At 43.1% G+C, this 26,584-nt stretch overlaps 5 protein-coding genes across 6 annotated transcripts; 3 read left to right on the top strand and 2 right to left on the bottom strand.

Moving 5' to 3' along the window:
• Positions 1 to 5,268: 5,268 nt before the first annotated feature.
• Positions 5,269 to 21,453, bottom strand: LOC135434446 (3-hydroxybenzoate transporter MhbT). Of its 2 annotated transcripts, XM_064691044.1 has the most exons (5): positions 21,339 to 21,447; positions 20,929 to 21,267; positions 6,852 to 7,370; positions 6,126 to 6,779; positions 5,301 to 6,059 (listed from the first exon to the last, which is right to left on the bottom strand). In XM_064691044.1, the coding sequence occupies exons 2-5, from the start codon at positions 20,969 to 20,971 to the stop codon at positions 5,662 to 5,664; spliced, it is 1,614 nt and encodes a 537-aa protein (XP_064547114.1). In that variant the 5' UTR covers positions 20,972 to 21,267; positions 21,339 to 21,447; the 3' UTR covers positions 5,301 to 5,661. The 2 variants fall into 2 exon arrangements, with proteins under 2 accessions (XP_064547113.1, XP_064547114.1); XM_064691043.1 differs by having other exon boundaries at positions 5,269 to 6,779; positions 21,339 to 21,453.
• Positions 7,332 to 15,452, top strand: inaF-A. The gene is made up of 2 exons (XM_064691046.1): positions 7,332 to 7,812; positions 15,315 to 15,452. The coding sequence occupies exons 1-2, from the start codon at positions 7,543 to 7,545 to the stop codon at positions 15,324 to 15,326; spliced, it is 282 nt and encodes a 93-aa protein (XP_064547116.1). The 5' UTR covers positions 7,332 to 7,542; the 3' UTR covers positions 15,327 to 15,452.
• LOC135434449 (uncharacterized) lies at positions 8,962 to 9,361 on the top strand. Its single transcript, XM_064691047.1, has one exon. It carries the CDS (start codon positions 9,082 to 9,084, stop codon positions 9,328 to 9,330), a length of 249 nt encoding a protein of 82 aa, XP_064547117.1. The 5' UTR covers positions 8,962 to 9,081; the 3' UTR covers positions 9,331 to 9,361.
• On the top strand, positions 13,488 to 17,018 carry inaF-D. The gene is made up of 2 exons (XM_064691045.1): positions 13,488 to 13,746; positions 15,315 to 17,018. The coding sequence occupies exons 1-2, from the start codon at positions 13,521 to 13,523 to the stop codon at positions 16,175 to 16,177; spliced, it is 1,089 nt and encodes a 362-aa protein (XP_064547115.1). The 5' UTR covers positions 13,488 to 13,520; the 3' UTR covers positions 16,178 to 17,018.
• Positions 21,454 to 23,772: 2,319 nt separating the features above from the next.
• On the bottom strand, positions 23,773 to 26,581 carry Tango10 (transport and golgi organization 10). Its single transcript, XM_064691028.1, has 4 exons — positions 26,089 to 26,581; positions 24,966 to 25,968; positions 24,626 to 24,783; positions 23,773 to 24,563 (listed from the first exon to the last, which is right to left on the bottom strand). Exons 1-4 carry the CDS (start codon positions 26,392 to 26,394, stop codon positions 24,309 to 24,311), a joined length of 1,722 nt encoding a protein of 573 aa, XP_064547098.1. The 5' UTR covers positions 26,395 to 26,581; the 3' UTR covers positions 23,773 to 24,308.
• Positions 26,582 to 26,584: the final 3 nt, after the last annotated feature.

Raw genomic sequence — 26,584 nt, 5'->3', positions numbered from 1 at the left:
TTTATTTAGATAATTTAAAAAAACTGTTGTAAAAATGTCGTATAATTTTCTTTTAGCTAAACCTGTTAAAATCAGCGCAATTGGCAACCCTGCGGGCAGCACTTGTGTGTGCGCGCTGCTTTTGCTGCTTTGTGCGCATGTGTGCGTGCTTGATTCAAAGTTGTTGTTGCTATGCTTGTGCTTTTCTCCACATTTGTTGTTAGAGAACGCAGCAACACGACCGTTGCAAGAGCCAGTGCAGCCGCTGCCACTGCCACTGGCGCTGCCGCAGTCTCAGCTTCAGTCTGCCTCAGATGCTGCCTCTCTTTTGCACACAGCCACAGAGCGGCAACTGGGCGCATTTCAACGGTAAACATCATGAATGCATTTGGAAAGTGGCTCGTGGTGTTTGCATTTTGCATTTCTTCGCATTCTTTTATGTTTATGTGTGGCTGTGGCTTTTGCTTTGCCTGCGGACTGGCAGCCATCGCACAATTGTGCCAGCAACAACAACAACAACAACAGCCGATGCCGAAGACGGCGTTTTCATTTCTCAGAATTGATTGGCCGTCGCGTTCGCATACTCCACACGCCAGCTTTTATTTCTTGCTGCATTTTTCAAGCAGTCGCTGCCGCCGTCGCTGCCAGGCACCTGTCGTTGTTGCTGTTTCGCTACAGACGCTGCTGAGACGTCTGCTGGCCAGTTGCTTCTCTCTGTCTGTCTGTCTCTCTGGCTGTGCCTTTGCCTTTGCGATTCTGATTAAATAACGTTTGACTTGGCGGGCGTCGACGTCGTCTGCGTCTACGCTTTCGTCTTTGTCTGCGTCCTCGTCACCTACCTTGTTTATGCGACTCACACTCACACACACACATGCTCATTTCGTGATATGGCACACATACACATATCGCAATGTCCCTGTATGCAACAGGCAATGCCCGTTATGAACTGCCAGATAACAACTGTCATTTTGTAAGATCTTTCTTCTTCCTTATGTTTGGCTAGGTGGCAACACTTGCAAAGGCATAGCGTCTACTTATTCTGTTCCACTTAGTCTTGTATATAAACAGATTTGTGCTTTTTTACTGAACTTGTGATTTAGCATAAACAGTTCCTTAATTTTGGGTATGAGCGTTGCCAGGCTATAAAACAATCTTGTGTTTTATATTTTATAGATGGCTTTTGTGGATTTTGAATATATACAAAATATGATAGCTGGATGATGTTGGTTAGAAAATTTAAGAAAAAAAAAAAAAAATTTAACGAAAATCTGAATTAACTAAACGAAAAAGCGTGATTAACAGCGATTAAGTATTTGTATGGAAGTTTCTTTTAATCAGATATTTTCTTTGTTAATTCCTTAGATTTAATTTCTTTTTATATTTATCAAAAGCTTGCTAACCAAAATAATGTCTGATGCTTTTGCCCATGTATATGTATATGTACTTAGATATATAATTTTACTCGATATGTTATGATAATTTCCCTTCTGGATATTAAACTACATATATAAATATATAGATATATGTATGTATACTAAAAATAAATAATAAACCTTACATAATAATCTTTTATTTTCGTATGCATAGTTGCCGTACTGCAATAAAGCTAATTTTATTTATTTTCATAATTTGACCTGTATTATTTGAATTTGGCATTTGAACAGAGTTGCCAGACAGTAAAAGACAATTGATTGCTGCGTCTAAGCGCCGCATCCGCTCGCTTCATTAGCTGTACATGGGCGAGCCGTGCAACACGGGGGCAAACTGGGCAAGCTGGGCAACTGGGCAACAATGTTGCCGCTGCAACATGGGCAACTGTTGGTCTGCTGTGGTCATCAACGGCAACTGTATGCTGTGGCAACTGTTTAGCTGCAACAGTTGCACAGTTGCACAGTTCGTTGTTCGTTGTTCGTTGTGTGTTTTGTCAGTTGTTCTGCGTTTGATTCTGTGCTCATTCTCATTCCCATTCCACGCATGCGCAGTCTACTTTTCAATTTGGCATCATCAGCAACAGTTGCTGCCGTGTTGTTGCTGTTGTTGTCTTTCATTTCTGGCTTGTTTCAGTTGGCGTGTAAATCTATTAACGTCGCCTCGTTCTATGACTGGCATCGCATCATTGTAATTCCTCAACTCACCTGCCGTCAGTTGCTGCTCCGATTGCTGCTCCACTGGCCAGTTGCCAGTTGCCAGTTGGCAGTTGGCATTGCGATCGCCTCGTGCCAATTTGCCTAAGTCGACTATTTAACTATTTTTGCCATTTGCCAGTTGCCAGTTGCCGTTGCTCTTAGCCAGTTGATGCTGCTCCATTTGGACGTGCGACTTTTATCTCTGATTTTATTTCACGGCACGTCGCTTGTGGGGCGTCCTCTTCAAGATGTTGTTCTTACTGTTGTTGTTGTTTTTGTTGATGTTGTTGCCGTGCTTGTTGCCCAGTTAGCAGTCAGTCAACGTAGACGAGCGCCACCTGCTTCTTCTGCCCAGTACCCCCAATTGCTGGCACTTGTCTCTATTTGCATAGCAGCCGCACCACACACACGCCGACATTACAGCCTAATTTGTGGCCCATTGTGGGTCAACATACGCGAACCCCAACAGCAGTGCCTTCTACCTGGTTGCCATGATTGATGAACGACAGTTGCTGCTCCTTAATTGCCGCGACATTAGTGCTCTGGCGGCCCACACTCAACCGATGCAGATGCCACACAGACACGCCCCACGGAAAGCAATCATGGCCCACAAAAAAACAGAAAAGGCGGCAGGGGAAAGCATTTGGGGGGGGGGGGGGGGAAAGCAGGGGCAGACACATGTGGTGCAGTCTATTAAGTAGAGATTAGATGCAGATGTAACATAGATGTATTGCGGTATAGGTTATATTGATGAAGCACACGATATAAACTAGATGGAAGTTATAAAAAATATAGAAAAAAGATAGAAGAAAAATATAAGATAGATAGAAGATCGATTATAGACAGGGTAGAAATTGGGTAGCATGATTGATGATGATTGATGATCATACAGAGAAGATGGATTATGGACAGATAGAAGACGGGAAGAATATTGATAGAAAGTGAGCTCTACTTGTGGATCTATGATGATTGATGATCATAAAGGGAAGATGTATTGAAGATAGAAGATTTGTAGAAGAGGATGACAAGACTGGTTGATGATAATAAAGCGAATATAGAACGAAGATATATACAGAAAGAATAACACAAAGAATAAAGAAAAAATATATATAAGATGGATTAAAGATAGAAAGAAGACGGGTAGAATATTGGTAGAAAGTGAACTCTTCTTATTGATTGATAATGATGGATACTGATAAAGGGACGATTTGTAGAAGAGGAGTAGAAGACTGATTGATGACGACTAAGAGAATAAAGATATAAAGTGAATTCTATTCATTAATAATATAGAGAAGACAGATAAAAGATGGATAAAGGTTAGATAGAAGAAAGGTGAAATATTGGTGGACAATGGGTATTTATTGATTGATGTTGATTGATGGTGATAAAGGGATGATGGACACAAGATCTGATTGATGAATTGAAGATAGTAGATGATTTAAAGTTTGATTGATGACGATAAAGAGAAATAAAATAGAAAATAAATTAAAAATAGATAGGAGACGGATCAAAATATAATTCTACTCATTGATTAATGGTGAGAAAGAGAAGACAGATAAGGCAGAAGAAATATATATAGAAGAAAGGCTCACAATTGATGGAGTACAAGTTTAGGGCAAAAGGAAGATAGTCGGATGATAAATAGAAGATACGGGAAAGATATATATACCATATAAAGAATACAAAAAAAAAATGGTATATATATATATATATATAGACAGACAAAATTGAACATGAACAAGATAAATACATATAGAAGATAGCAGAGGTTGATAAAATCTATATAGAATATATAGAAACATAAAAATAGATGATTTATAAAAGAATGGCTTACGACTTATAGACCATAAATTGGGAATAGACAAAAGACCGACGAAGGCCTTAAGAGCATAGATTAAAGATATCATCCTGTTAATCAGTCAATCAGACAATCAGACTGTCAATCAGACAGTCAGTCTGTCAATCAGACAGTCAGCTCGTGAGGCGAAATAGTTAATATAACATATATAGAACGAATTTCTATGCAAACCATTTTATAGAGTTTAAAAAGCTTTGGCCTATTTAGATGAAAGATATCATTTAGTTAAACAATCAATCAGACAATCAGTCAGTCAATCAGACAGTCAGCTCGTATTTTATAGGGTATAATTGATATGAAGCTTTGACCTATTTTTCGGATTGAGATTAGATAACATAATTTTGTCTGCCAGGCCCACTGTGCGCCGGCAAGCTGCTTGAATGGCTCCACTGTGCAACGGAACTGGCTAATGGAACAGGCACGGGAATGGGACTAGCAGTGGGACTGGGACTGAGACTGGGACTGGGACTGGCAGTTGTTATTTGGTTATCTGTCTATGCCATATAAGTCGACAAATGCGCAGTTAGGCTGGTCCATGGCCAATAGCCCGATGCCCGATGCCAGATGCCAGATGCCGCCTGGCAATGACAACGTGTGTGTTACGTACTTGTATTTATGATTGGCAGCTGGGGCGGCGGCGGTGCTGCCAGATCCGACTCTTCAGACTCTTCAGACTCTTCGGACAGTTCAAACTCGGCAGAGATCGCTCAGACTGTGGTGCAGCCGGCGGTGCAAACACCGTTCGCTGTATAAATAAAAAGCGTACTTACGATTGCAGATGCCAAGATCCGACGATCCGACGATGCGACAATGCGACAATGCGACGATCCGACGATGCGGCTGGAATGCGTTTAGTGGCGACTCTGAGCCGCCCCAAGAGCCACTCTGCCTCCACACAAGCACACAAACACACACACACACACCACACACACACAGCGAGGCAATGTGAAGAATGTTAATGCAGCCGCTGCAGCTATCGGCAATGACAACAGCTCCAGGCTTGTGTGCACGACTACGAGATACCCATTGCTTTAGTAAAAGTTTCAAATGAATTGTTCTGGGCTCACATACTTCATGAGTTTAGTCTTATGCATATGCTCAACATTATCATCATAGGGCATGATATACCCTGTAAGTTACCCAAAAAAAACATTTATATAACATATATATATATTTATCCCGACTAGATTAAAATGAAAGCCTCTGTAACTTCTGAGTTTTTCACGTTTTGCAGTGGATTTTGACAGGACTCAATGGGAATTCTGTAGGGATTACTTTTCGACACACTAGAACTTGTGATCTGTTCCTGAGTTCCATTTATTTCAATAAGCAATTTACTCAAATCTGATTTTGAGGAAGAAACGATTGTTTGTTACATAAAGTTCCATCAGCTGAGTATACCCCATCTAGGCGCACATTTTGTTTACAGGGTATAATAGAACAACAACTATAGAAATGAGCACAAACATTTACTTAATCCATTTCCAATGCAATTGCTCTCGTTCCCGTTCCCGTTCCCGTACCCGTTCCCGTTGCAGTTCCAGTTCCCCCCAGCTCGTTGCCATTCTCATACCCGTTCCCATTGACGTTCCCGTTCCTTGTAGAATTCATCTAGTTTTTGTTGTTGTTGTTGTCGTTTTTTGTTTGTTTGTTTTTTTTTTTTTTTACAACTACATAGTTAGATAGTAGGGGCTACAGTTACTTAGAGCTAATTTCCTGGCTGCCGGCGGCGGCGGCGGCGGTAGCTGAGGATTGCCGCCTGGCCTTGGGCTTGGCTTGATCCGGCAGAAAGTATGCCATCACGCTGAGCACCACCACCAGGCCGAGGACGGCCCAGAAGCTGGCGTCGCAGCTGCTGAACAAGAGGCGGCCCAGCAGATTGCTGCCAACAACGGCGCCCAGGCGACCCACCATCATGATGAAGCACATGCCCATCGCGTTTATCTGCGTCGGATAGAAGTCCATCGCAATGGTGCTGACCAGGCCGCCGCAGTTGCCGATGGCCATGGCCAGGGTCAAGGCGATCACCACCAGGGCGAAGTTCTGCAGCCAGTGGAGCAGGGCCAAGCACACAATTGTCAGCAGCATCCAGCCAACTGTAAAGAGCGAGAGGTCAGAAAGGTCAAGTCTGATGAGGATCTGTCTTGAGGAAATGCACTCACTCAACAGATTCCGCTTGCCAATCAGATCGATGGTATAGGCGAATATCAAGTAGATGATGGTGAAGGCGCCGCCAATGGTGATCATCACCTGGTAGGTATTGATGTCGGCGGTCATGATGCAGCTGCCGTCCATGGATGTCTCGCCGGCGGCGTTGAAGCCCTGCAGAACGGTGCAGAGCAGGGAACCCTGTGCGCTGTCCTTGCCCAGCTCGTTGAGTATGGTGGGGAACCACATGAAGATGCCCTGGGCGATGCCGTAGATGAGGAACTGTATGATGCAGATGTTGAGCGTGTGCAGGACTCTGGAGCGATAGAAGAGCGGCACCGTCTGCTGCCAGATGAGATGCACTGCATCACAGAAGCCATGCACACTGGACAGGCTGGCGCCGCCGCTTTGTGTGGCCAGGCGCTGCACTGGATAATCGGCTGACGATCTGCCCGAGTTCTGGGCATAGATGCTGCGCAGCGTTTGGAGCGCCTCGTCGACACGGCCCTGGACGAGCAGATATTTGGGCGTCTCAGGCAGCAGGAAGAGACCGAGAAGCGCCAGCACACTCACCGAGACATCCGCGATGAGGAAGACACGCCACGAGGCGAGGCTCAAGCCCAGCAGCGATCCGTTCAGCTGGAGCGGCAGAATGCCAATGGCCACAGCTGCGGGAGCAGGTAGCAGAGAGGAGGGATTAACAACAGCTTGGACACAGATGGCCTGACTCATCGACCTACCTGGCGCAAACATCATGGCAATGCACATGAAGCAGGAGAGGAGCGTCACGTGGCGAACACGCGACTTGTTGCCGTGAAACTCGCCGCACAGGCTGAACACGCACGCCTGTCCGCCGGAGATGAAGAAGCCGGTGAGGAAGCGGAGCACAATCAGCATCCAAATGTTAACCGAAAAGGCGGACACAATCGAGCTGATGGCGCTGAACAGCATCGCGTAGCGCAGCGTGGCCACACGGCCCCAGGTATCCGCCAGGAAGCCCATCGCGTGCGAGCTGAGCACCACGCCCAGAAAGCCGGAGGAGGCCAATATGCCCTGCTGTTCGAGCGTGGCCATCAGATCGCACTTGACCAGCGGCAGGATCAGGCTGACGCCCATTATCTCCACCATGACGGCCATGAAGCACAGGCCGCAGATGAGCAACAGCTTCAGGTGGAACCGTCCCACGCCCGTCAGTGTGATCGCCTCCTCAAAGCTGTATTCGCGGCACGGGGCTGGCTTGCCACACTTTTCCACAGTGCCTGCAATAAGTCGCACGTCAATCACGGTCAATCAGTGTCAGTGTCAGCGACAATCCGGCTGTCAATCCGGCTGTCAGTTTGGCATTAAAACTAAGTATTAACCGGCCGCTCATTTGCATAATTGGCAACGCCTTAAGTACAGCGACGCCGCCATGGAGCAGGCCCAGTCGCAATGGCAGCCGCGGCCGCAAGCACTGGCTCGCCCGATCCGCTGGCGGACGATGTGCGTCTGCCCAAGGAGCAGGCGACGTCGGCGTTCTTCGAGTCGAAAACCTTTCGCCTGATCTCGATTGTCATCTATCTGGGCGGCATCAGTGGGCTCGGCATGGCGCTGGCCCTCTACTATCTCATCTTCTTTGACTCCGGCATGCCGGATATTCATCTCCGGTTTCCCGTCTCAATTGGCGGCCAGCCGGTGCAGAAGGTGCACGAGTACCAAGAGGTGAGTCCCAGCCGAGCTACCCCACCACCATTCCCATACCCTTCAGCGAGAAAGCACACACAGAACTTACGATTGTCGTGTTTTCTAATTGGATTTGCCAACAACAAACCGGGCTGCTCGACGAGCAGTATACCCTACAGTCATTAAATAAATGCCACAAACTCAATCTTTAATTATGAGTAAAACAACTTATCAAGACTCTAACACAAAACTGAACTCTGGGTAGATAGATTTGAGTATCGCAAAAAAGTTAACAGCCACTTTAACATTCGCTTTTGCTGTCTACGTTTGCATATTAAAAAGAAGAGAAGGAAAGGATATTCTATATGCAAATGTGAAGTCTAGTTTGCCGCAACAAAGTTAACAGCCACTTTAACATGCGCTTTTGCTGTCTATGTTTTTATTAAAGAAAAGAGAAGCAAGATAGGATATATGCCGAATTTTAAGTCTAATTTTTTGCATCAAAGTTAACAGGCACTTTGACAGGCAAATTTGGTGTCTAAGTTTGGCATATTAAAAAAAAAAGAGAAGTAAGGAAAGGATATATGCCAAAGTTAACAGGCACTTTAACATGCGCTTTTGCTGTCTATGTTTGTATATTAAAGAAAAAAAAGAGAAGTAAGGAAAGGATATGTGCCTAATGTGAAGTCTAGTTTTTCTTAGCTCTGGGAAATATACCTAATGAAGGCCACCTTCTGCCTTCTGCCGCTCACATAATCGATATACCCTTATTTAAGCGCCTTCGCTGGGTACAGGGTATACAAAATAAATGACGTCGCAGCGTTGACAACAAATCAAACCAGGTCAAGTGGCCAAAGACTAGCGCACGTTATGTGGCTCAGCAGGTGGCAACGCGGGTAGCGAAAGAGGTGGTGGGTGGCGGGGGAGGGGGGGGGGTTGTAGTAGGTACACGCAGCGGGTGGAGGTGTGCCACGAGGCGGTGGGGTATTGAATCTTATTAGCGTGGCGGTCAAGACGCTGCCCCAGCGGAGCACAGCCCAGCTCGGACATGAGGGCAGCGCCCGAATCGCTCGACCACAAGCAAACAGAGAGAAGAAGAAGAAGCGGGAGGAGAAGAAGAAGCAGCTGTGGAAACCGCAAAACACAGAGGAAATGTGGCAAAGCGCACCGTCAATCGCCCGCCGCCATTCAGTTCGCCTCCAGAGACGCCAAGCCGTGGAAGACCGCAGATTTGAACGGTTTCTCGTTGGGCTTAAATACAGTTACATATACATATATATACACATATAGTATATATACATTTGGAGAATGGCTGCGTCGTCGTCGTCGATGTTGACCAACCTGGCCGCTGTGGTCAAGGAGGCCAATGACGAGGAGATTCAAGTGCCCAAATCGGATGATTTCTTCGAGTCGAAAGCCTTTCGACTCCTCACCCTAATCCTCTATATGGGCGGTGTCAGCGGCATGGGCCTAACGCTGGCCATGTACTATCTATTCATCTGGGACTCGCGCATGCCGCCGCTGCCCGTCTTCAAGCATACGCATCCAATTGGCTAAAGCGGCAGCGGGAAAGGGGAACCCTAGCCCTAACCCATCATCGAAACATTATTTTGGGTGAGTGTTCCGTGGGGATTGGGAATTGGGGTTCTTTTTTTATATATAAGTTATCCGGCTTTCTGTAGCATTTGCTTTGACTTGCACTTAACACGAGCCACACGGATTAATTGGGTAGAAAGAGGGCATGAGGGCAACTAATCGAATGAAGGTAGGGCTAGGGTGCTGGACTAAGGTTGTCAACTAGAGGTTGCTGTCTCGAGTGTTAATTCCAACGGACTCTGGACCCATTGATATGCAGAGAAAATTGAAAAAAAAAAGCTGACAGACACGCATAAAACTAATCCGCATTAGCACGTTCCACTAAATCGCAGAGCTCTTCCACCGCACCCAACGCCCGGACAGCCGTACCGAGTGGGCCGGGTCTGCGTTCGCTTGCGTCATCCGTGTCCGATTTTGATTTAATCGACGTCAGCGTCAATAAAATGAAATCAGTAATCGGTGCGACGCTAAGCAAGCCAGGCCAGGCCTGGCCCAGTGTCTAAATAATAGAGTCTCGCGTCTCCAGAGCTCAGATCATGTCAGCCGAAGCGCCGGCGGTCAATGTTAATTTGGCCAAAATTGTCAATCTCATTGGCTCCAATGTGCGCGAGGAGGAGCCCTCGAGCATTGGCAGCTCGCGCAGCGTCCGGCTCGCCAGCAGCGGCACGCCCCGGCGTGCCGCCTACTCGTATGTGCCCAAATCGCCGCAGCTGGAGGAGATTGTGTTCGCCAAACCGACCTGCTCGGAACGCTTCGCCCGCTACTTTATCCTTGTCATCTACTTGTGCGGACTCTGCAGCCTCGGCTTCATACTGTCCATCTATCACATCTTCTTCTGGGACTCGCGCATGCCGCCCGTCTTCAAGGGTCCCAAGAAGCCGCCGGCTTTTGGCTAATGCCTTAGTCAGCCCGGCAACAGATGCCCATGTTGGTAAGGCAAAGCGATACGGTTTCTTCTTCTTTCTATTGTCTACTAGATTGAACTTGCAGTAACATATTTAGGACTTTTGAGAGAGAAGTAAGGGAGATTTTAACAGTCGGATATAATTGATAAAAACCCTTAAGCCCCAATAAATCAGATATTCCAAACTATTTTCATGCGGAATTTGGGGTGGTTTATTGGATCCAGGTGGTTAATAGATCAGGATGAACTTTATATATACTCTGTATATACCCTATATATACTCTATATATACTCTATATATACTCTGTATATACTACGGTTCGGTTCATAACCTTGCTTTTTACGGACAGAACTACAAATAATAAATAAAAATAATTTTCAAAAATGCGTAACAATTGAATAGTTCTCAACTAAATAATGTTTGCGTACAGGGTAACAGCTAGTCGAGCACGCCCGACTCGTCTGTTCGATAAAGTTTCATTCAGAACACACAAATTTATCGCACTGGAAATTAGCCTATTGATGCAGCTCTTCGGGGAGTATAAGAGTGGGCACATAAGCCAACTTATACGTAACTGGTATATAGTTAGCTGGCAGTTAAAGAGTACATCAGATTATCATACACTGTTTTGAGTTGTTTGTTGTTCAAGGTGGCGCGACACCTGAAAGGAATCCTTGAGGGCCATTTGCAAACAATGTAACAGTCGCTATAACTGCCCCCCTGGCCTGGTGTGGCGGGTGTGGGGGGGTTGCTGCTTGAGTGTGTGGGTGCAAAAACTGAAACTGGGCGTGTGGCCTACATTTTGGCGAGCCACATGATGAATGTGTGTATGCGTGTGTGTGTGTGTGTGTGAGTCTCGCTTATTCAACAAAATCAATGGCCAAACGCTGCAATCGTTCGGAGTCCAAGCCGATGTCCGCTCTCCTCCTATCGCGCTCTCTCTCTCTCTCTTGCACTCTTGCTCTCTTGCGCTCTGTGTCTGCCAGCTTTTAGTTGCATTCGTTTCGCCGTTGTCCTAGTGACCCAGTTGCAGATTATTAACCTCCAGCTAACGGCGACCGAGCCACCGAACGACCGGCCGACCGCTGACGAGCGGATTGCCGAATCGAAATGGAAAACAAGTAAAAGTTTTGCGCAGTGCAGAGAGGACACGTTAAGCGAATACCCTGTAGCTGTGCAATATAAGAGTTATATAAGAGCTTAATGCTAGTTTCCAATAACACAACAGAAGTTTTACAGGGCGTATACATAATGCAGCTAGTAAAAGTTGATCCTAACTCGTAACAATTGCAATTATACATATATGTAAGCGAAGAGAGTACGATCCAATTGGATTTTGTATGCAGAGTAGAAGAGTGGTAGTAGAAGAGACATAAAGTGCGATCATAATTTTAACTATTATAATTTTATGTTTTAAAATATAAATGTATTCAACTTTGTGAGGAGTTTACGATCCATTTGCTTTTTATCGGCCATGTTGTTGCTAAGCTGCGCTGGCGTCGCAGAATATAAGAGAGCTATTAGTAGAAGAGAAAGAATTTCTAAGCGTAACAGACAAGCAACATTTCTTACGGGAACTCAAGCAAGCTCTCACTGTACGTACATATACATACATACATATCGTGTATGTTTTTCGAGCTACTTTGCTAACTGTTAAATATCGACATTTAAACGCTCTGTAAGCTACAGTAAAGTGTGTATACCCTATTTGGCAACTTTCAAGTGCAGAGCATCAAAAAGCAATAAAGCAGCGCATGGCGCTTGGAAGCGAAAGGTGCAGGTGCAGGACGACCAACAGCGAAAGTTGCCCAAGCGAAACGCACAACAACAATACATACAAACATATTTATCTACATATGTACATACATATGTACATACAAACATACATATGTATTCGCATTGCCCGCTGTTGTCCTTCGCAACGCCGCCTGCGAAGGTTGCCAGGGCATGGTCACACATTAAGCAGACAGATGTGATTGCAGGCAACTGCAGCGCAGCTGCGACCGCTGCCGCGCAATAGAGGAAAATGGCAATTAATTGGCGAGAAATGTTTGGAACATGATTTCATTTCAATTTTACGCCCAATTGATAGATGTTAAAACAAATATATTTTTTTTTTAAATTATTATTATTTATTAATCATCCATTTTGCGGGCAAAGTCAGGCGCGCATTTGCATTTCCGCGTGCAATAAACAACCAAAACGCGCGTGGGCCGTGGGCCGTGGGCGTGGGCGTGGGCGTGGGCGTCGCGCTCTTGACACATAAAGCAGTGACAGGCCTCAAGACGTGCCGATGTGCTGCTTCTGCCGCTGCCGCTGCCGCTGTCGCAGTCGGACAGCTTGGCTATGTTTTTGTTTGGAATGCCAGCGGCGCGTGCCAGTTGCATTTAAAAACAACAACACGACAACTAACGGACCGCATCCAGACGCCGATGCCGACGCAGGCGTCGAAATTTGTATGTAAATGAAAATGAGCGAAATGAGCAGCAAGCAGCAATCAGCGAGCAGCGAGCGGCTGACAGCTGGAGTAGAGTAAACAGGCATTTTATGAATGAAATTATATGCGAAAGATGCCGAAAAAGCGCAGCACAATGGAGGAGGATCGCAAGGGCTGTTGGTTGGAGAGGGAGAGAGCGAGCGAGCGAGAGAAAGAGATGCGACTGCCTGACACGAAGGCTACGCCGCACGAAGTGCAGCAGCCGAGGAGCAGGCGATGCCGCTGCCGATGACTCCTGCATTGACTGAGCCAGCAGCAGAAGCAGCAGCAGCAGAAGTAGCAGCAGCAGAAAGGCTCTGCTTACGGCTGAAGCTCTCTGTGGCTGGGGCGTCATTTCGCTTGCATTCGCTCGACGCGTCGGTTGGCAGCTTTTTTTGTGACTGCGACTGCGACAGCGGCTGTAAACTTTAACTGTTAAGCGCAGCGCGACGCGTCAACAATAATAATAACAACAATAATAAACTACAAAAACTTTGCATTTATGTACAACAACTAGACTAACCAATTGCACTGCCAAACGCAAAAATATAAACACAAAAGAAGCTGAACATATCAAAATCAGAAAAGAAAAGAGAAAAAGGAAAGTGCACGGCAAAAATAAATAATTAACAAGACAGCCCAATCAAAACTGGCAACGAAATCAAATAAGAAAAACAAAAACAACGAGAATCAAAAGAGAACAGCAACTGCAGCAACAACAGCAACAACAACAACAACAACAGCAACAACAGCAACTAGAAACAACGAAAATGAATTCCAAAGTCAATTCGCTGGAGGAGAAAGTGAAACTGCCGCCAACGGAGACAATAAGCCGTTGCTATCAGCCGCAGCAGAGCAACCGTAAGGTCATCCGCATCCTAACGGTAGCCGTCTATGTGCTCTGCGTATCGCTGGCGGCCATAATGCTATCGCTATATTATATATTCATATGGGATCCGACTATACGGCCTTTTGTTACCAAGGCCAATCAGTGCGGTAAGTGCGGCAATTGCTGGCGGCTGGCTAATCAGCCCAATGAACGTTTAATCCCAAACTTAACGGTAACTTTAACTGCATTTGCCAGTTAGAATGGCGATGGGAAGGGGGGACTGTGGTCAATTGATGGACTCATTTGGGGCTGCGGACGCAGCTACTAAATCAAACTGGGACACAGGCTTTCAACTAGGCTACAGCTAAATTGCACACCACCCCGCTTACCGCCCTCCCCTGCCCTGCCCTGCCCTGCCCTGCCCTGCCCTGCCCTGCATCGCAACACTAACCGATTCATCGCCTCTAGTTAAATTAAGAGTGTCGGCGTGGCGGAGAGGGGTGTGGGGTGTGTCTAACAATAACGGTAACGGCTCGGAACGCTGTCGGCTTTTTCGGTTGTCGTTGGGCTTTGCCCATGCCGAAGGGGCGTGACAGTTAACATGGTTGTGTTTTTGCATTTCTTGTATTTGTTGTATTTGTCCTTTTTTTTTGTTTTGTAAATCAACTCGAAATTGGGTCAATGGGCTATCTTATGCGTGTGTATGTGTGCGCGTCTGTGTGTGTGTGTGTGTGTTTGTGTATGTGTGCATGGCTTTTGCGGTTCAATAATCGCATTGTCACCAGCCATGAAATTGGTTCAGCCCAAAAATATTCACTGATGCATATTACAAAGTAGACCCATTAGGATTTGAGCTATTGCGAGTGCTCTAGCCGGGCATGCACGACTAGCAGATACTCTGGACCCAGCCACGAGCTGATGTCAATAACATTACAGTTACTTCCCCAGGTCTTAGGCCCTGCATTATGTCTTGATTAACTTTGGTGTTTGTGGTCCGATCTTTTTGAAATTTTCAAAGCTTCAATACGACATAGAAAAGTGTGTATATCCCAGAGTCCAAGACTATATCTCTATAGATGAGATTCTTATTTAACTCAGTTGTTTGTGGTCCGATCTTTTTGAAATTTTCAGAGCTTCAACATGACATACAAAAGTGTGCATATCCCAGAGTCCAAGACTATATCTCTATAGATGAGATTCTTATTTAACTCAGTTGTTTGTGGTCCGATCTTTTTGAAATTTTCAGTGCTTCAATACGACATAGAAAAGTGTGTATATCCCAGAGTCCAAGACTATATCTCTATAAATGAGATTCTTATTTAAGTCTGTTGTTTGTGGTCCGATCTTTTTGAAATTTTCAGAGCTTCAATACGACATAGAAAAGTGTGTATATCCCAGAGTCCAGGGCGTTATCTCTATAAATAAGATTCTCATTTAAGGGGGGAAAAGTTTGCGGGTAAACCAGATAGTTAAATACTCTGGTTTTGCGTATACTCCCTCGTAAAGCATTTAACGTAATCTTGAGCCCGACGAAGAATATATATAATATATAGAGGGTCGAAAGGCTTGGACCTGTTATGGATACAATGGATTCAGGGTATGGCAAAAGGACGGGAAGTAGAGCGTAGCTAAGCGAGCCCAGCCGCTGTTCGTAGCTAGACACAGGGTATCTGGCAGTTGGGCACTGCTGCCTGGAGCATTCATTGTTTGATTACCTTCTGTTTTACCGTTGCAGACAAAATTGTGATACCCGAAAAGATTGCCATACGCCTATTAAACTCATCGGAAGTCACCGCAGAGCAGTTCTACAAGCACATCCTCGAGCAGTATCGCATCCTGAACCATTTGCAAATGCAGCGCCAGCAGTTCCTGCAGAAGCAACATCTGCAGCTGCAGCAGCTGGAGGCGAGCAATCGCTTCCAGGAGGTGTTCGCCACGGCCACCATTATACAGGCACATCCACATCCGCATCTACGTGAGCCGCTCAAGAAGCCACTTGTCACACACTCCAACAACAACAACAACAACAACAACAACAGCAGCAACAACAGTCCGGGCTCCTATCGCCTGGAGGCGCCGCCAAATGTGGACACGTCGGCGCACCACATGCCACTGTTGCTGGACACATCCCCGCCGGCGGAGGGCATCATGACACATGTGAAGCGTAAGACCCACCGCGGTGGCCACTACAAGCACCATCGTGGGCGTCCCGGCGGCATTGGGCTCAAAAAGCTGCCGGAACGCAGCGGCTCCACGTTGACGGCAAGCAGCACAGCCGCCGCTGGATATGCGCTGGGCGAAGAGCCAACGGCGGCGGCACCATATGGCTACATGGACACACCACTGAATCCGGCGGCCGGCACCATAGTGCAGCAGCCGCTGCAGCTGTACACCTCGATGCCCATACCGCTGATCCTCAGTCCGAGCAACAGCGAGAAGCGTCCGTCGCACCACAGTCACAGTCATGCGCATGGCGAGCGACGCGGCCTCGGTGGTGCCCAGGTGCGTCGACGCACCACAACGGCCACCGTGTCCGGCTATGATGCGCAGACCTACCTCAATCCGTTCCTCACCGGCGAGCTGATCTTCGAGAAGTAAGCGCTGCAAATGTTGCTCCATTTACACACACACACACACAAAGCGTTGAATAGTTGGCCAAAGTTTAGCTAAAGATAATTTACTTTAAGCATCTGGCATGCACCAGATGGCTGGGAATTCTTCTGGCACGGAATTGAGACTCGGACACTCTATACTATACTCTACTTTACAAGTACTACTATACTATACTCCCTTGCACACGGCAGATGCATCGAATATACCTATACACACACACACACACACACACACATTTATATAGTATAAATCAGAGTTGAATGTGACCAGGGTTTCCACTAGGCTATTTTTTTTTTTAACCATGAACAGTGAAAGGGCATTTTTTCTAAACTGCCTTGTAAAGTTCATGTTAGTTGAAATGGTTTTCATAAAGAAGGTTTTCAAATTAACAAAGCTGCGTCTTTCAACTAATTAACAAGTTTTTCAGAGCGTTGAGAACGTATTCAGTTTATGTTTAACTTGCAGTTACAAGCTGACAAGGTGGCCACATTGTCAGTCTGACTTGCAGAATATTTACCAAGCAGATTAATGAGCAGCTAAATAAAAGCTTGAAAGTGGCTATTAGTTGGGAATATGTCAAAGGAAGGCGTTTTTTTTTTCAAGTCGGCAACCTTATAATATTCAGTTGTATAACACTCGCACAGTTATCTAGCTGCTGGTAAATTTGGCTTCACTTGTTAAAGTGGCTGGCAACACCGAAATTCTCCAATTCTTATATACCTGTCAGTCAAAAGCCGTCTGAACTATATGCAAATGTATTTAATAGTAGACGTTTCGATTAGGATATATATTAACGAGGGAACTACCAGTTTTTAAGCTTAGATCACTTAGATCAAGTCGACTTCAAACTTTTTGTCGTCTCGTAAATGAGTTACCAAAAGAAACACCAGAAAAAACTATTAACATAAATCCTTATGTATAAACACAGTTTTGCATATTTATGGTTAATTGTCGTTCGAAAGCTGTTTGATATTTGTAAAGGTGGCAACACTGCCACGCTAAATGCGGTATCAAAATACCATGAGAAAGTTTACGTCGACTTCATGTTAAAATGACACCTAACTTTAACAGGAGCTTGAAAAAGATGCTGGAACTGAAGCCCAGTGGAAACCAGGCATTATTTATACAACATTAATTAGAATCGTTTTTGGGTATACTAACGGGTCCTATTGTGGAACCCAACCCCAAGAATTGTGCTCAAGTAATTGATAAACAAGAAAAGAAAGCTGGCAACTCTGATAGATACCACAATTGTTGCAATGAACACACCTTCAATACTTATATAAATATATATCTAACTATATAAACAGTAAAAAAAAAACTATATAGAGGGGCATTACTTAAACTACTTTCTAGAACCAAACCAAACACACACACACACACTCACAACTAAGGCGAACGCAATACTCAATAATAGTTATAGTTAAAAGTAAAAGAAATAGTTAAATACGATAGTTAGTTAGGTACTTGTATACATATGTACCTAGACGGGACCCACTCCAAATAGAGCGTCACTCGCAGCGGCAAGCAACGACACCCCACCTAGGACACTGCTTTAAGGCAACAACAATAACTAGTTACAAATCAAGCAACCATAACTTAGTATAACCAACCAACACTCTCACAAATATATATACATATACATATATAGATCTCACGGCATCGGCATCAGCGCAGATATCGGAGAGGGTTCAGCTTGGCAAATTGCATGAATACTTCATAGATTGATAACGATAACTTATTTATATGGTATTTGTATATACACAACATTGAAAGTGCTCAGCACATAACAACTAAATAGGGACGATATATACATGCAGACATATATACATATTATCCATGTTGCAAGTTTCATATTCGAGGCAAATCCATCGAAAGAGATCCCAGTTTTTGCCGCCCTCAAAAGTATGCTATGGACATTTCCCTGGGCTTGTCTCCGCAATTGGCATTTCGATTATTGGATAAAGCTCGTACATGTACAAACATATATATGTATATAACTGCATATATGTGTATGTTTTTTATAACTTTTTTTAAGGGAAACAAAAAAGAATAAACAAAAACACAAAAATGTTCTTCAACATTTTCAGTTGAGACTTGCGACTTGGTAGCGTTGAAAATTGGCGAAAGAAAAGAAAAAATAATGAACGTTTTTTTTTTGTTAGTGAAATTTGATCAAAACGGTTTTTGATACAATGTTTGTTCCTAAAAACAAAAAGTTACGTTTCCACAAGAACAATATACATATATATAAATATATATATATTTATTCTAGGATCATCTAGTCCAAATATATTTCTAATTAGCGACAAATTAGAGTATTTCCAAATATATCGATTTATCAAAAAGTCAAAATTTGATAAAAAAAAAAAATGAAAATAAAACAAACGAATTTTATATTTAAACGAAAGTTTACAATTTTTGGTAAAGAAATGCGCGAGTTAAAGTTTTTTAAATATTTACTTCCATTAGTTTGATAGATTTGTTAAAAGTCCCTCAAGTTTTGACTGTTTGAATTGGCAAACAAATTCGAATATCCGGTAAACGGATTTAAAAGACAAAACAATAGCCGAACCGTATTTGAGTTCGAAAACGGTTTGAAAATCAAAAGAGTTTTGAACTCGAACTCGAAAATTGTACTAATCACATTTGCTTTAAGCTTAAATGTTTATCAACAAAATATTTTTGATTTTATGATTTTGAAATATTGTGCATGTGTGAGGTGCAAATAGAAACACAACGTGGAATGGATTTGAACCGGGCACCGCACATCTGACAAACTAATTTATTTAATTCATTTGTATTACGTTTATGAAATGCCGTAGAAAGACTTTTGAGAAGTTTAATAATCATAAATATTCAACAATGTTAAGTTAATTAACAATCGGTTTGCTGATCTGTCAATGCAAAGTTTCGTTTATCACAAAATACCCTGCATATATAGCCCAATAGGGCATATCCATAATCGTACGTTCACAAATATTAACTGCTCTGGCGCACTCACATATAGGAAAGGAAATTGCATATCCAAACCCCAACAAGAGGAAGACCCCATATCATATCCACAACACAATCAAAGAAAGAAAAAATAAAATAATAATGACGAATCTCTGAATAAATGATTATATATCTATACACACACATATATACATATATATATATATATATAAATATATAGATAACATAAATATATATGTGAAAACTATATGGCTTTATGGCATAGAATTGTATACTGTAAATGTATTTGTATCTGATGAACATGTACTTGCATATTAAATAACAAATACACACACACACACACACACACACACACACACACACACACATGTACGTTGTGTACTTAGACGAAAAACAAGTCATTTTGGCAATAATAAAGCATAGAACAAACTATTAAAACAAAACTTTAAACTGCCTTTTAACCAACTTTAGTCAAACAAATAACAGTACGTTATGCAAGACGCGAGTAGTCGATGCGCAGCTACCCTGTAAGCAGACAACGAGCTGAAGAAGTTACCTAACACACTAAGAAACAAGTAAGAGGTTCTAGTCGGGAGCTCCCGACTAGGGGATACCCTAAACCCTCTTCTTCCAACAGGCGATAGGTATAAAATGAAAGATACTCTCTATATACTATTCTTGAAGCTACATGTCAAGTTTGGTGACTCTAGCTCATATTATTTACATAAATTGCTCAAAAAACAGAATTTCGATATCGATTTTTATCGATTACTTGGAAACGGGGCGAGTTATCGAATATCGGAATCAAACTCGATTCTGCGCGGAGACTAGGAGGACCTACAGCTAAAATTTCAAGTCTCTAGCTCTTATAGGTTCTGAGATCCTAGATCGAGGCGGCTATTGATGCTGATCAAGAATATATATACTTTATGGGGTCGGAGATGCTTTCTTCTGCCTGTTACATACATGTGCACAAATACATTATACCCTGTTTACCCATATTTAATGGGTTCAGGGTATAAAAGCTGTTAAGAGTAAAATAGGCTAGTTTTTACCAAGAAGTTCTCTCAGATGAAAAGAGGAAATATAAGTTTTGTTTTTAGATAAAATATTTGGTTTTTTCTTGCTTCAATATGAGAATCAGAAAATTGCGGAAAATCTCGACAGATTCAAAAAAAAATATATACAAATTAATCGCAATTCGTTTAAGCCAATCACAAGTTTTGAAGGCATAGCAGATCTCAGACACACACAACTTTTTAGGATTCGAACTATTTAACTCCCGAGCTATAAAGAAATGCCTAATATCTTTAAAAGTGTTTCCCGTACTCTCTAGTAAATCGGCTCAAAACATATAGCCAGCTTTATCCTTATTCGATGTGCATTAGTACGGAGCTCGAACAAAAAAAAAAAAAAACTGTCTTCATATGCACAAATTAACCGATTCAAGCGGTTACCCGTTTGGGACATTCCACTGTTTACAGGGTATCGAACAAATCTGTGTTTGCGCTAATTAAAACCTAATGAACTTTACAGCTCACATAAACATAAACATTACGATCCACTTATCAGTGGAAAACAAAGGTACGCCCTTATCAATCATATTTCCGGATGCCACGTTTTTTGTTTTTTTTTTGTTTTTACACAATTCAATTAGGACACTAATGTTGCGGAACTAGTTTCCGTTAATAAGCTGAAGCCGTGAACCAGTTGGAACCATTTCGAACGATAAAATATATTTGTAACCAGTTGGAACCATTTCGAACGTTAAAACTCACCGAACTCGCGCTCGCAATCAATCACATAGCCCGGATTATCCATTGGGCTTTGACTTCAAAAAAAAAAAAAAAAAAAATCCAAATCTTTTAGAATGAAGAAGACGGAAAAAAAATGGAGGCACACGCACACTGCACTTGGCCAGAGGCTCGACTGGTATCTGGCTAGTTCGGAGGTTTCGCGACTTTTTATAGGTATAGCTTAGGTTCTGACTGCTGTCGCTGTCGCTGTCAAAATTCGACTGGCAGGCCACAAAACTCCGAACGGCACTTTAAGCCTAATTTATCTTCAGGTAATGCTGTGCGTCTGGCATTATTAAATGGCCCGATTACAAGGTGGTTCTGTAAAACAATGGATGGATAGCGATGAGTACATAAACTAGAAAAAAACACTCAAACCTAAAAAAACATACAAGTGATACTGTCGTTGGGTATGCCCGGCTGTCGGATACCCTGCTGGAAATACACCTATCCAGAAATCCAAATTTGAATACTCCAAATATGAATAGATATTGCTTATTTACAAAATCTTTCCAGCTGCCCAACAATATATACTGGGCCGTAGAAACTACAGATTTTGCTAGGGTAAACAACTTCTGATTGATTAATTGACTGTTTTCCGAGGATTTGGAACAACCTTTAAATGATCTGCGATGCGCACAGGGTGCCTGAAAAGCCAAGCGACAAGCACAATAACAGAAGACTGTGTGATATGAGGCAACAATAAGAGCGTGTTATAAAACTTAAATACCCATACAGATACCGCTAAGTATAGCTGCCCACCCACAATTTGTGCAAGTCAGCGCCGTTGGGTTTAAGCACTCTCACTCTCACTCGCTCTCACTCTCCGTCTTTCAGGGTTATGGTGGTGCACGGGTATTTTGGTGGTGCAGTGCGGTATAGAGTTAAAAGTTGTCAACAGCCTCGGGGCAGATGCTTAAATAAATATGTAATTGCTTTCTTGTCAACTACGTAGTTAGTACACAGTCTGCTTTGTATGCCGAACTCATCTTAAATATGCAAAAAATAGAAAAAACAAAAAAATATATATATATTATAGATATTTATATATAGTTTAAGCTGTGCTGGAGGTAAGTTCAAGGTCGCCCTAACGCACAATCTGCTTTTACTCTCAATATTACGTCGGCATACCCCAGGTATGTTTGGAAATATAAAAGATATGTCTGGATCAGAATTTTATTAACAATTATGGATAAGTACGACGTTACAAATATTCGTTTTCATTAGTTTCAAACCGCGTAGGAAACATACTTTATGTCAAATATTATTTTACACTCTAAAGAGCTTGGATGCCGGGGAAAATGCATATTATGTTATTATGTTCTTCTTATTCGAAAATAATATAATACCAGGGCATGTTCACAGATTAAAGACAAGGTATTCGAAATGAATTTCGCTTTAAATAATAACATTTGTAATTCTCAGCTATATTTAATCTCAAGAGCTTCAATACGGAATTCCTTAAAAGCCTAAATTAGGACATTTCTGATCCTTAACATTATATATAATATATATGTATTTCGTTTGTTGCAACAGTTTCGAAGGTTCTCTTTTTTTCATATTCTAAAATATGTGATTATTATAACATATGATTATTACGATAGCACAGTTACTAATAGATTGCATATATATATACATATATATATATATATATATATATACAGCTTTGGTTTCTTTTTGTTTCGATTTCCAGGCATGGAGCAAGCCGCATTAACTGGTACAAAAACTAGACTATGAGCGTATTCAGAAATTGACAGAATTCTTTCTCAGAATTGAATTGACAAACAAGAAAGTTGAGAATATTGCTTTAAAATGAAATGGCTCATGTATGTACCTATATAATATAGTAAAAACTTTTGATTTTATGGGTAAATAGTTTTCTCTCTATACACATCTATCTCAATCTCTGTCAAACCTTCTCTCTCTCACTCTCTCTCTCTCCCTCTCTCTCGTTCTTTACACGCTCACTCCCTCTCTCTTTCGCTCTCTATTTTGTACCTTGCTCTTCTTATCTATGGGCACTTTGACGCAATACCTATTTATATATATGTCAGGATTTATATAGCTTTCGGTTTATGAAGCTGTCTTTATAATGTTATAACAAAACCCAAGTAGTTATTAAAAGTTCATACATGATATTTACACTACAACCAGAGTAGGTAAAATAGTTAAGCTTAAGCCTTAGGAATACATATACATATATACACCTATATAAACACATACACATATATATTTGCACTATTATCTAATGCCAGGGTAATAGCCACATAAGTTGGTAACAGCCTTACATAGTTCGGCATTATCTTGAATGGATAGTACTTAAAGAAAATAATTGTATTTGCTTGGAAGCTGTAAAACTATTAAGCTTCGTTCTCTCATGTTACTGAATTTATCCTCTTGGCAGCAAAATGCGCAAAAGTGGCAACGCCGGGCCGTTATACATTGACATTACGTGTGAACATTTATCAGCTGGAAAAACTGTCGGTTAAGATGCTTAAAACTAGAAAGTTTAACTTTGAATCTAACATAGGAAAATGGTCTTAACAAGTATTTGTATACAAAAAATAACTTTTAAAAGTTGAAACTCGGAATCCGTCTATACAAATCAACGTTTATTAGAAAAATGTCCTTTCCATAGTCTAGTTAATTGCAATGTTTATTGGCATTGCGACCAGTAAACATGCTCTTCAAAGGCAACTACAAATATATTATCAAGTAAATGGCCTTTTCGCTAAACCCTTTGCTTAAGTTGTAAGTCAAACCAAAAAAAAAAAACAAAAACTAGAACACATATTAATTAATCAAAAAAAAAATATAAAAAAAATTATAATAAAATCAGAATATATTGCAGAAATACAAAGCCATAGAGCGGTACTTAAAAAATATATAATGCTTAAGCTGGGACTTGTACAGCAGAAAAACTGATGCGCTAACCTTGCGGATCTGCGTTTCAGATGTTTTCGTTAACACAATGGATTTTCATAGTTGTATGGAAGAAAAAGCTAGGTTTATGCACACAATTCGAGCACGTTGGAGCATGTCAAAGAGCCAACGCTCCAAACGACTAGGATAATATAGGGGCTGAGCGGGCTCTAGAAACTAATGTCTTCGCGTTCTCTATATATATAAATATGTATATAGATAATATATATATTTATTTATATATATATAAGTATATATATATATATATGCGCACATCTGTCGATACAGATCTAACATAAATCCAAACACATATTCCGAGACACACACAATAAACACGCACACAACTCAATTTATCTATATATATATATATATATATTGAAGTATGTGTGTGCATTGTGTGTGTGTTTAGGAAGATGGGCATGTGCTTAGGTTTGATCAATTCAAAATTGAAATGGAGGCGTGTCGCGACAGGTGTACGGACCCATGGGGGTAATTACAACGTGCAGGGAGAGCGTATTGCGCTGATTGCCCGTCAGATGGGGGCTCAAATAGGGTGATGTCTGCTCCAGCTCCTCGTACGGTAGCAGATTATCCAAATTGATGACACGTGCTATCTCCGAAAAGTATTCGGTACGCTCCACAACGGTGCGTATATGCGATATCTTGTTCTGCACGCCAACGATGAGCACGGCAATCTGTCGGTTAATACATTGCATTAGCAGGCCGGCTACATTCCATATTTACAGGGTATACGCACCTTAAATCGTTCCTCGCCAATGTTCTGGTGCTTGCATGTGACGCGGAGTCGCACCGTGTTCAATGAACAGCCGGGCACATCCTCGCCACAGACCATTTTGGCCCTATTGTACTTAACGCCGCGCGGAAAGAACTCAATCTCCCAAGTCATGCAGGGATCTAAACATTAATATCACACGATTTAGAAAGAAGAGAACATATATCAAAAATACAAAGGTATAGCAGGAAATGGCTACATTGTGATGTACGGGACAACTTTTATGCGGAGAATAAAGGCATCCACTCTCCCGTATTTTTTGGCCATCATTTCAGATACTTAGACATGAATGAATGGTACTCACCGTCTTCAGTCTCGGCGATGTGGCGTTGCGAAAAGAAGCAGGTGACATAGTTCTTGTAGTCCTCGATGTTGTCAAAATTGTGCACATCGATGCCGACGCTCCAAGTGTCGTTCCAGTAGAGCCGCGGTGTGAACTGCAGTTCGCCGCACTCTGTGCTCCGGACTTCGCGTACGCGATCCTCCTGGCCCGACTGATAGCTCATGCCGATGGCAATGCGCTCCACAAGAAACTCCTTATGGTACTCGATCAATGGGACGACTAGTAGATGCGCCAGCTCACGCGGCGTCATCATGCCAAAGCGTATGTGCATGACTGTCTGCTCGATCAGCTCAACGAAGCTGGACGCCTTTTTGTCGACGCTAATGTCGGCGGTGGACTCGATTAGCTCGCGCCGGTGGAGCAGCCATGTCTGCAGTATGGTAAACAATTTGTACTCGCTGGTGACAACAATGTCGTTCTGCTGCAACAGCAGCTGCAATATAGCCGGATCCATGTCCACAAAGTCCTTGGACTCGGCCACCATCTCCAGATTCCATTTGAGGAAACGCTTCAGCGTCTCGGTGAGATCATTATGCGTGGGCGAAAACGATAGTGTGTATTGCAGCCAGGAGACCAAATAGCCACTGGTCGCCGACTTGGCCACATGCTTCGTCATATAGCCCACGCACAGCTCGATGAGATCCCGCACATTGTACTTGTCGGATAGCGCCAGCATGGGCATTACCGTCTGGAGCGTCACCTCGATATGGCCCACATACAAGTACTTGATAAACTGTGGAAATACCAACGAGCAGCAGGCCTCCTCGTGCAGCTCAATCACATGCTTGCTGCACTCGTTCCACTCCGGATTCATGAGCATCACTTGAAAGACATCGCTGCTGGCGCAGAGTATGACACGGTGTGCCGGATACTCCTTGCCATCCACCAGCAGCACAATGTCCGACATCAGCTGCTCTGCATACAGATGGGCAATCTTGTTCAGCACGCTGTTCGCATCAATCATCTACACATACACGCACACACACACACGCACACACACACACACACAGATGAGTATCAGAGTTTAATGGGCCTTTTGGTAAGGTGCGCTGTTCAAGTGGATTCTGTGTAAATGCATACTCACGGTGCTAGCGCCATCCTGTGTTTCGTCTGTTTCCAAACACTTGCGCCGCTTGGCATCCTGATCTTCGTTCAGATTTGTGCTACCCTCGGTGCCATTTGTGGCTGCTGAAGCGCTCGCATTGCCTGCAGCGCCAGGCTCACCTGATGCACCGCCGCCAGCGGCCGCAGGACTAGCGCCAGCGCCAGCACCAGCTGCAGCTGCACCAACACCACCACCAGCGGCACCACCACCACTACCACCAGCGGCACCACCGCCACCACCAGCGGCACCGCCACCACCAGCTCCTCCGTTGATGTTTGCGTTCATAAAAAACGTTGTATCGGTGTGCGTTGCTGTAGCTTTGTGTAACACCTGGCAGACGCTCCTAATTCAAATCAATTGATTTGATGATGCCTACAGCATTACCCGTGCAAAAATCGTTGAGGACATGCCCAATAGGTTAACATCAATTTCTTCCGAACGAAAAACAACAAATTGCGTTTTTGTTACTGTGTGA

This window comes from Drosophila montana, unplaced genomic scaffold (assembly GCF_035044405.1).
Source record: "Drosophila montana isolate Dmon_TW-CO22-7 unplaced genomic scaffold, ASM3504440v1 contig_3325_1, whole genome shotgun sequence".
Classification (NCBI taxonomy): domain Eukaryota; kingdom Metazoa; phylum Arthropoda; class Insecta; order Diptera; family Drosophilidae; genus Drosophila; species Drosophila montana.
This window is presented reverse-complemented; position numbering and strand designations above follow the sequence as displayed.

Coding starts and splice junctions, on each gene's coding strand:
- LOC135434449 (XM_064691047.1), top strand. CDS start 9,082: ATGGCTGCGTCGTCGTCGTCGATGTTGACCAACCTGGCCGCTGTGGTC.
- inaF-A (XM_064691046.1), top strand. CDS start 7,543: ATGGCAGCCGCGGCCGCAAGCACTGGCTCGCCCGATCCGCTGGCGGAC.
- inaF-D (XM_064691045.1), top strand. CDS start 13,521: ATGAATTCCAAAGTCAATTCGCTGGAGGAGAAAGTGAAACTGCCGCCA. Junction 13,747..15,314: donor TACCAAGGCCAATCAGTGCG/GTAAGTGCGGCA, acceptor TTACCGTTGCAG/ACAAAATTGTGATACCCGAA.
- LOC135434446 (XM_064691043.1), bottom strand. CDS start 20,971: ATGGATAATCCGGGCTATGTGATTGATTGCGAGCGCGAGTTCG. Junction 7,371..20,928: donor TGATTGCGAGCGCGAGTTCG/GTGAGTTTTAAC, acceptor GACTTATTGCAG/GCACTGTGGAAAAGTGTGGC. Junction 6,780..6,851: donor TGCCATGATGTTTGCGCCAG/GTAGGTCGATGA, acceptor CTGCTCCCGCAG/CTGTGGCCATTGGCATTCTG.
- Tango10 (XM_064691028.1), bottom strand. CDS start 26,394: ATGAACGCAAACATCAACGGAGGAGCTGGTGGTGGCGGTGCCGCTGGT. Junction 25,969..26,088: donor CACAGGATGGCGCTAGCACC/GTGAGTATGCAT, acceptor GTGTATGTGTAG/ATGATTGATGCGAACAGCGT. Junction 24,784..24,965: donor CATCGCCGAGACTGAAGACG/GTGAGTACCATT, acceptor ATTAATGTTTAG/ATCCCTGCATGACTTGGGAG.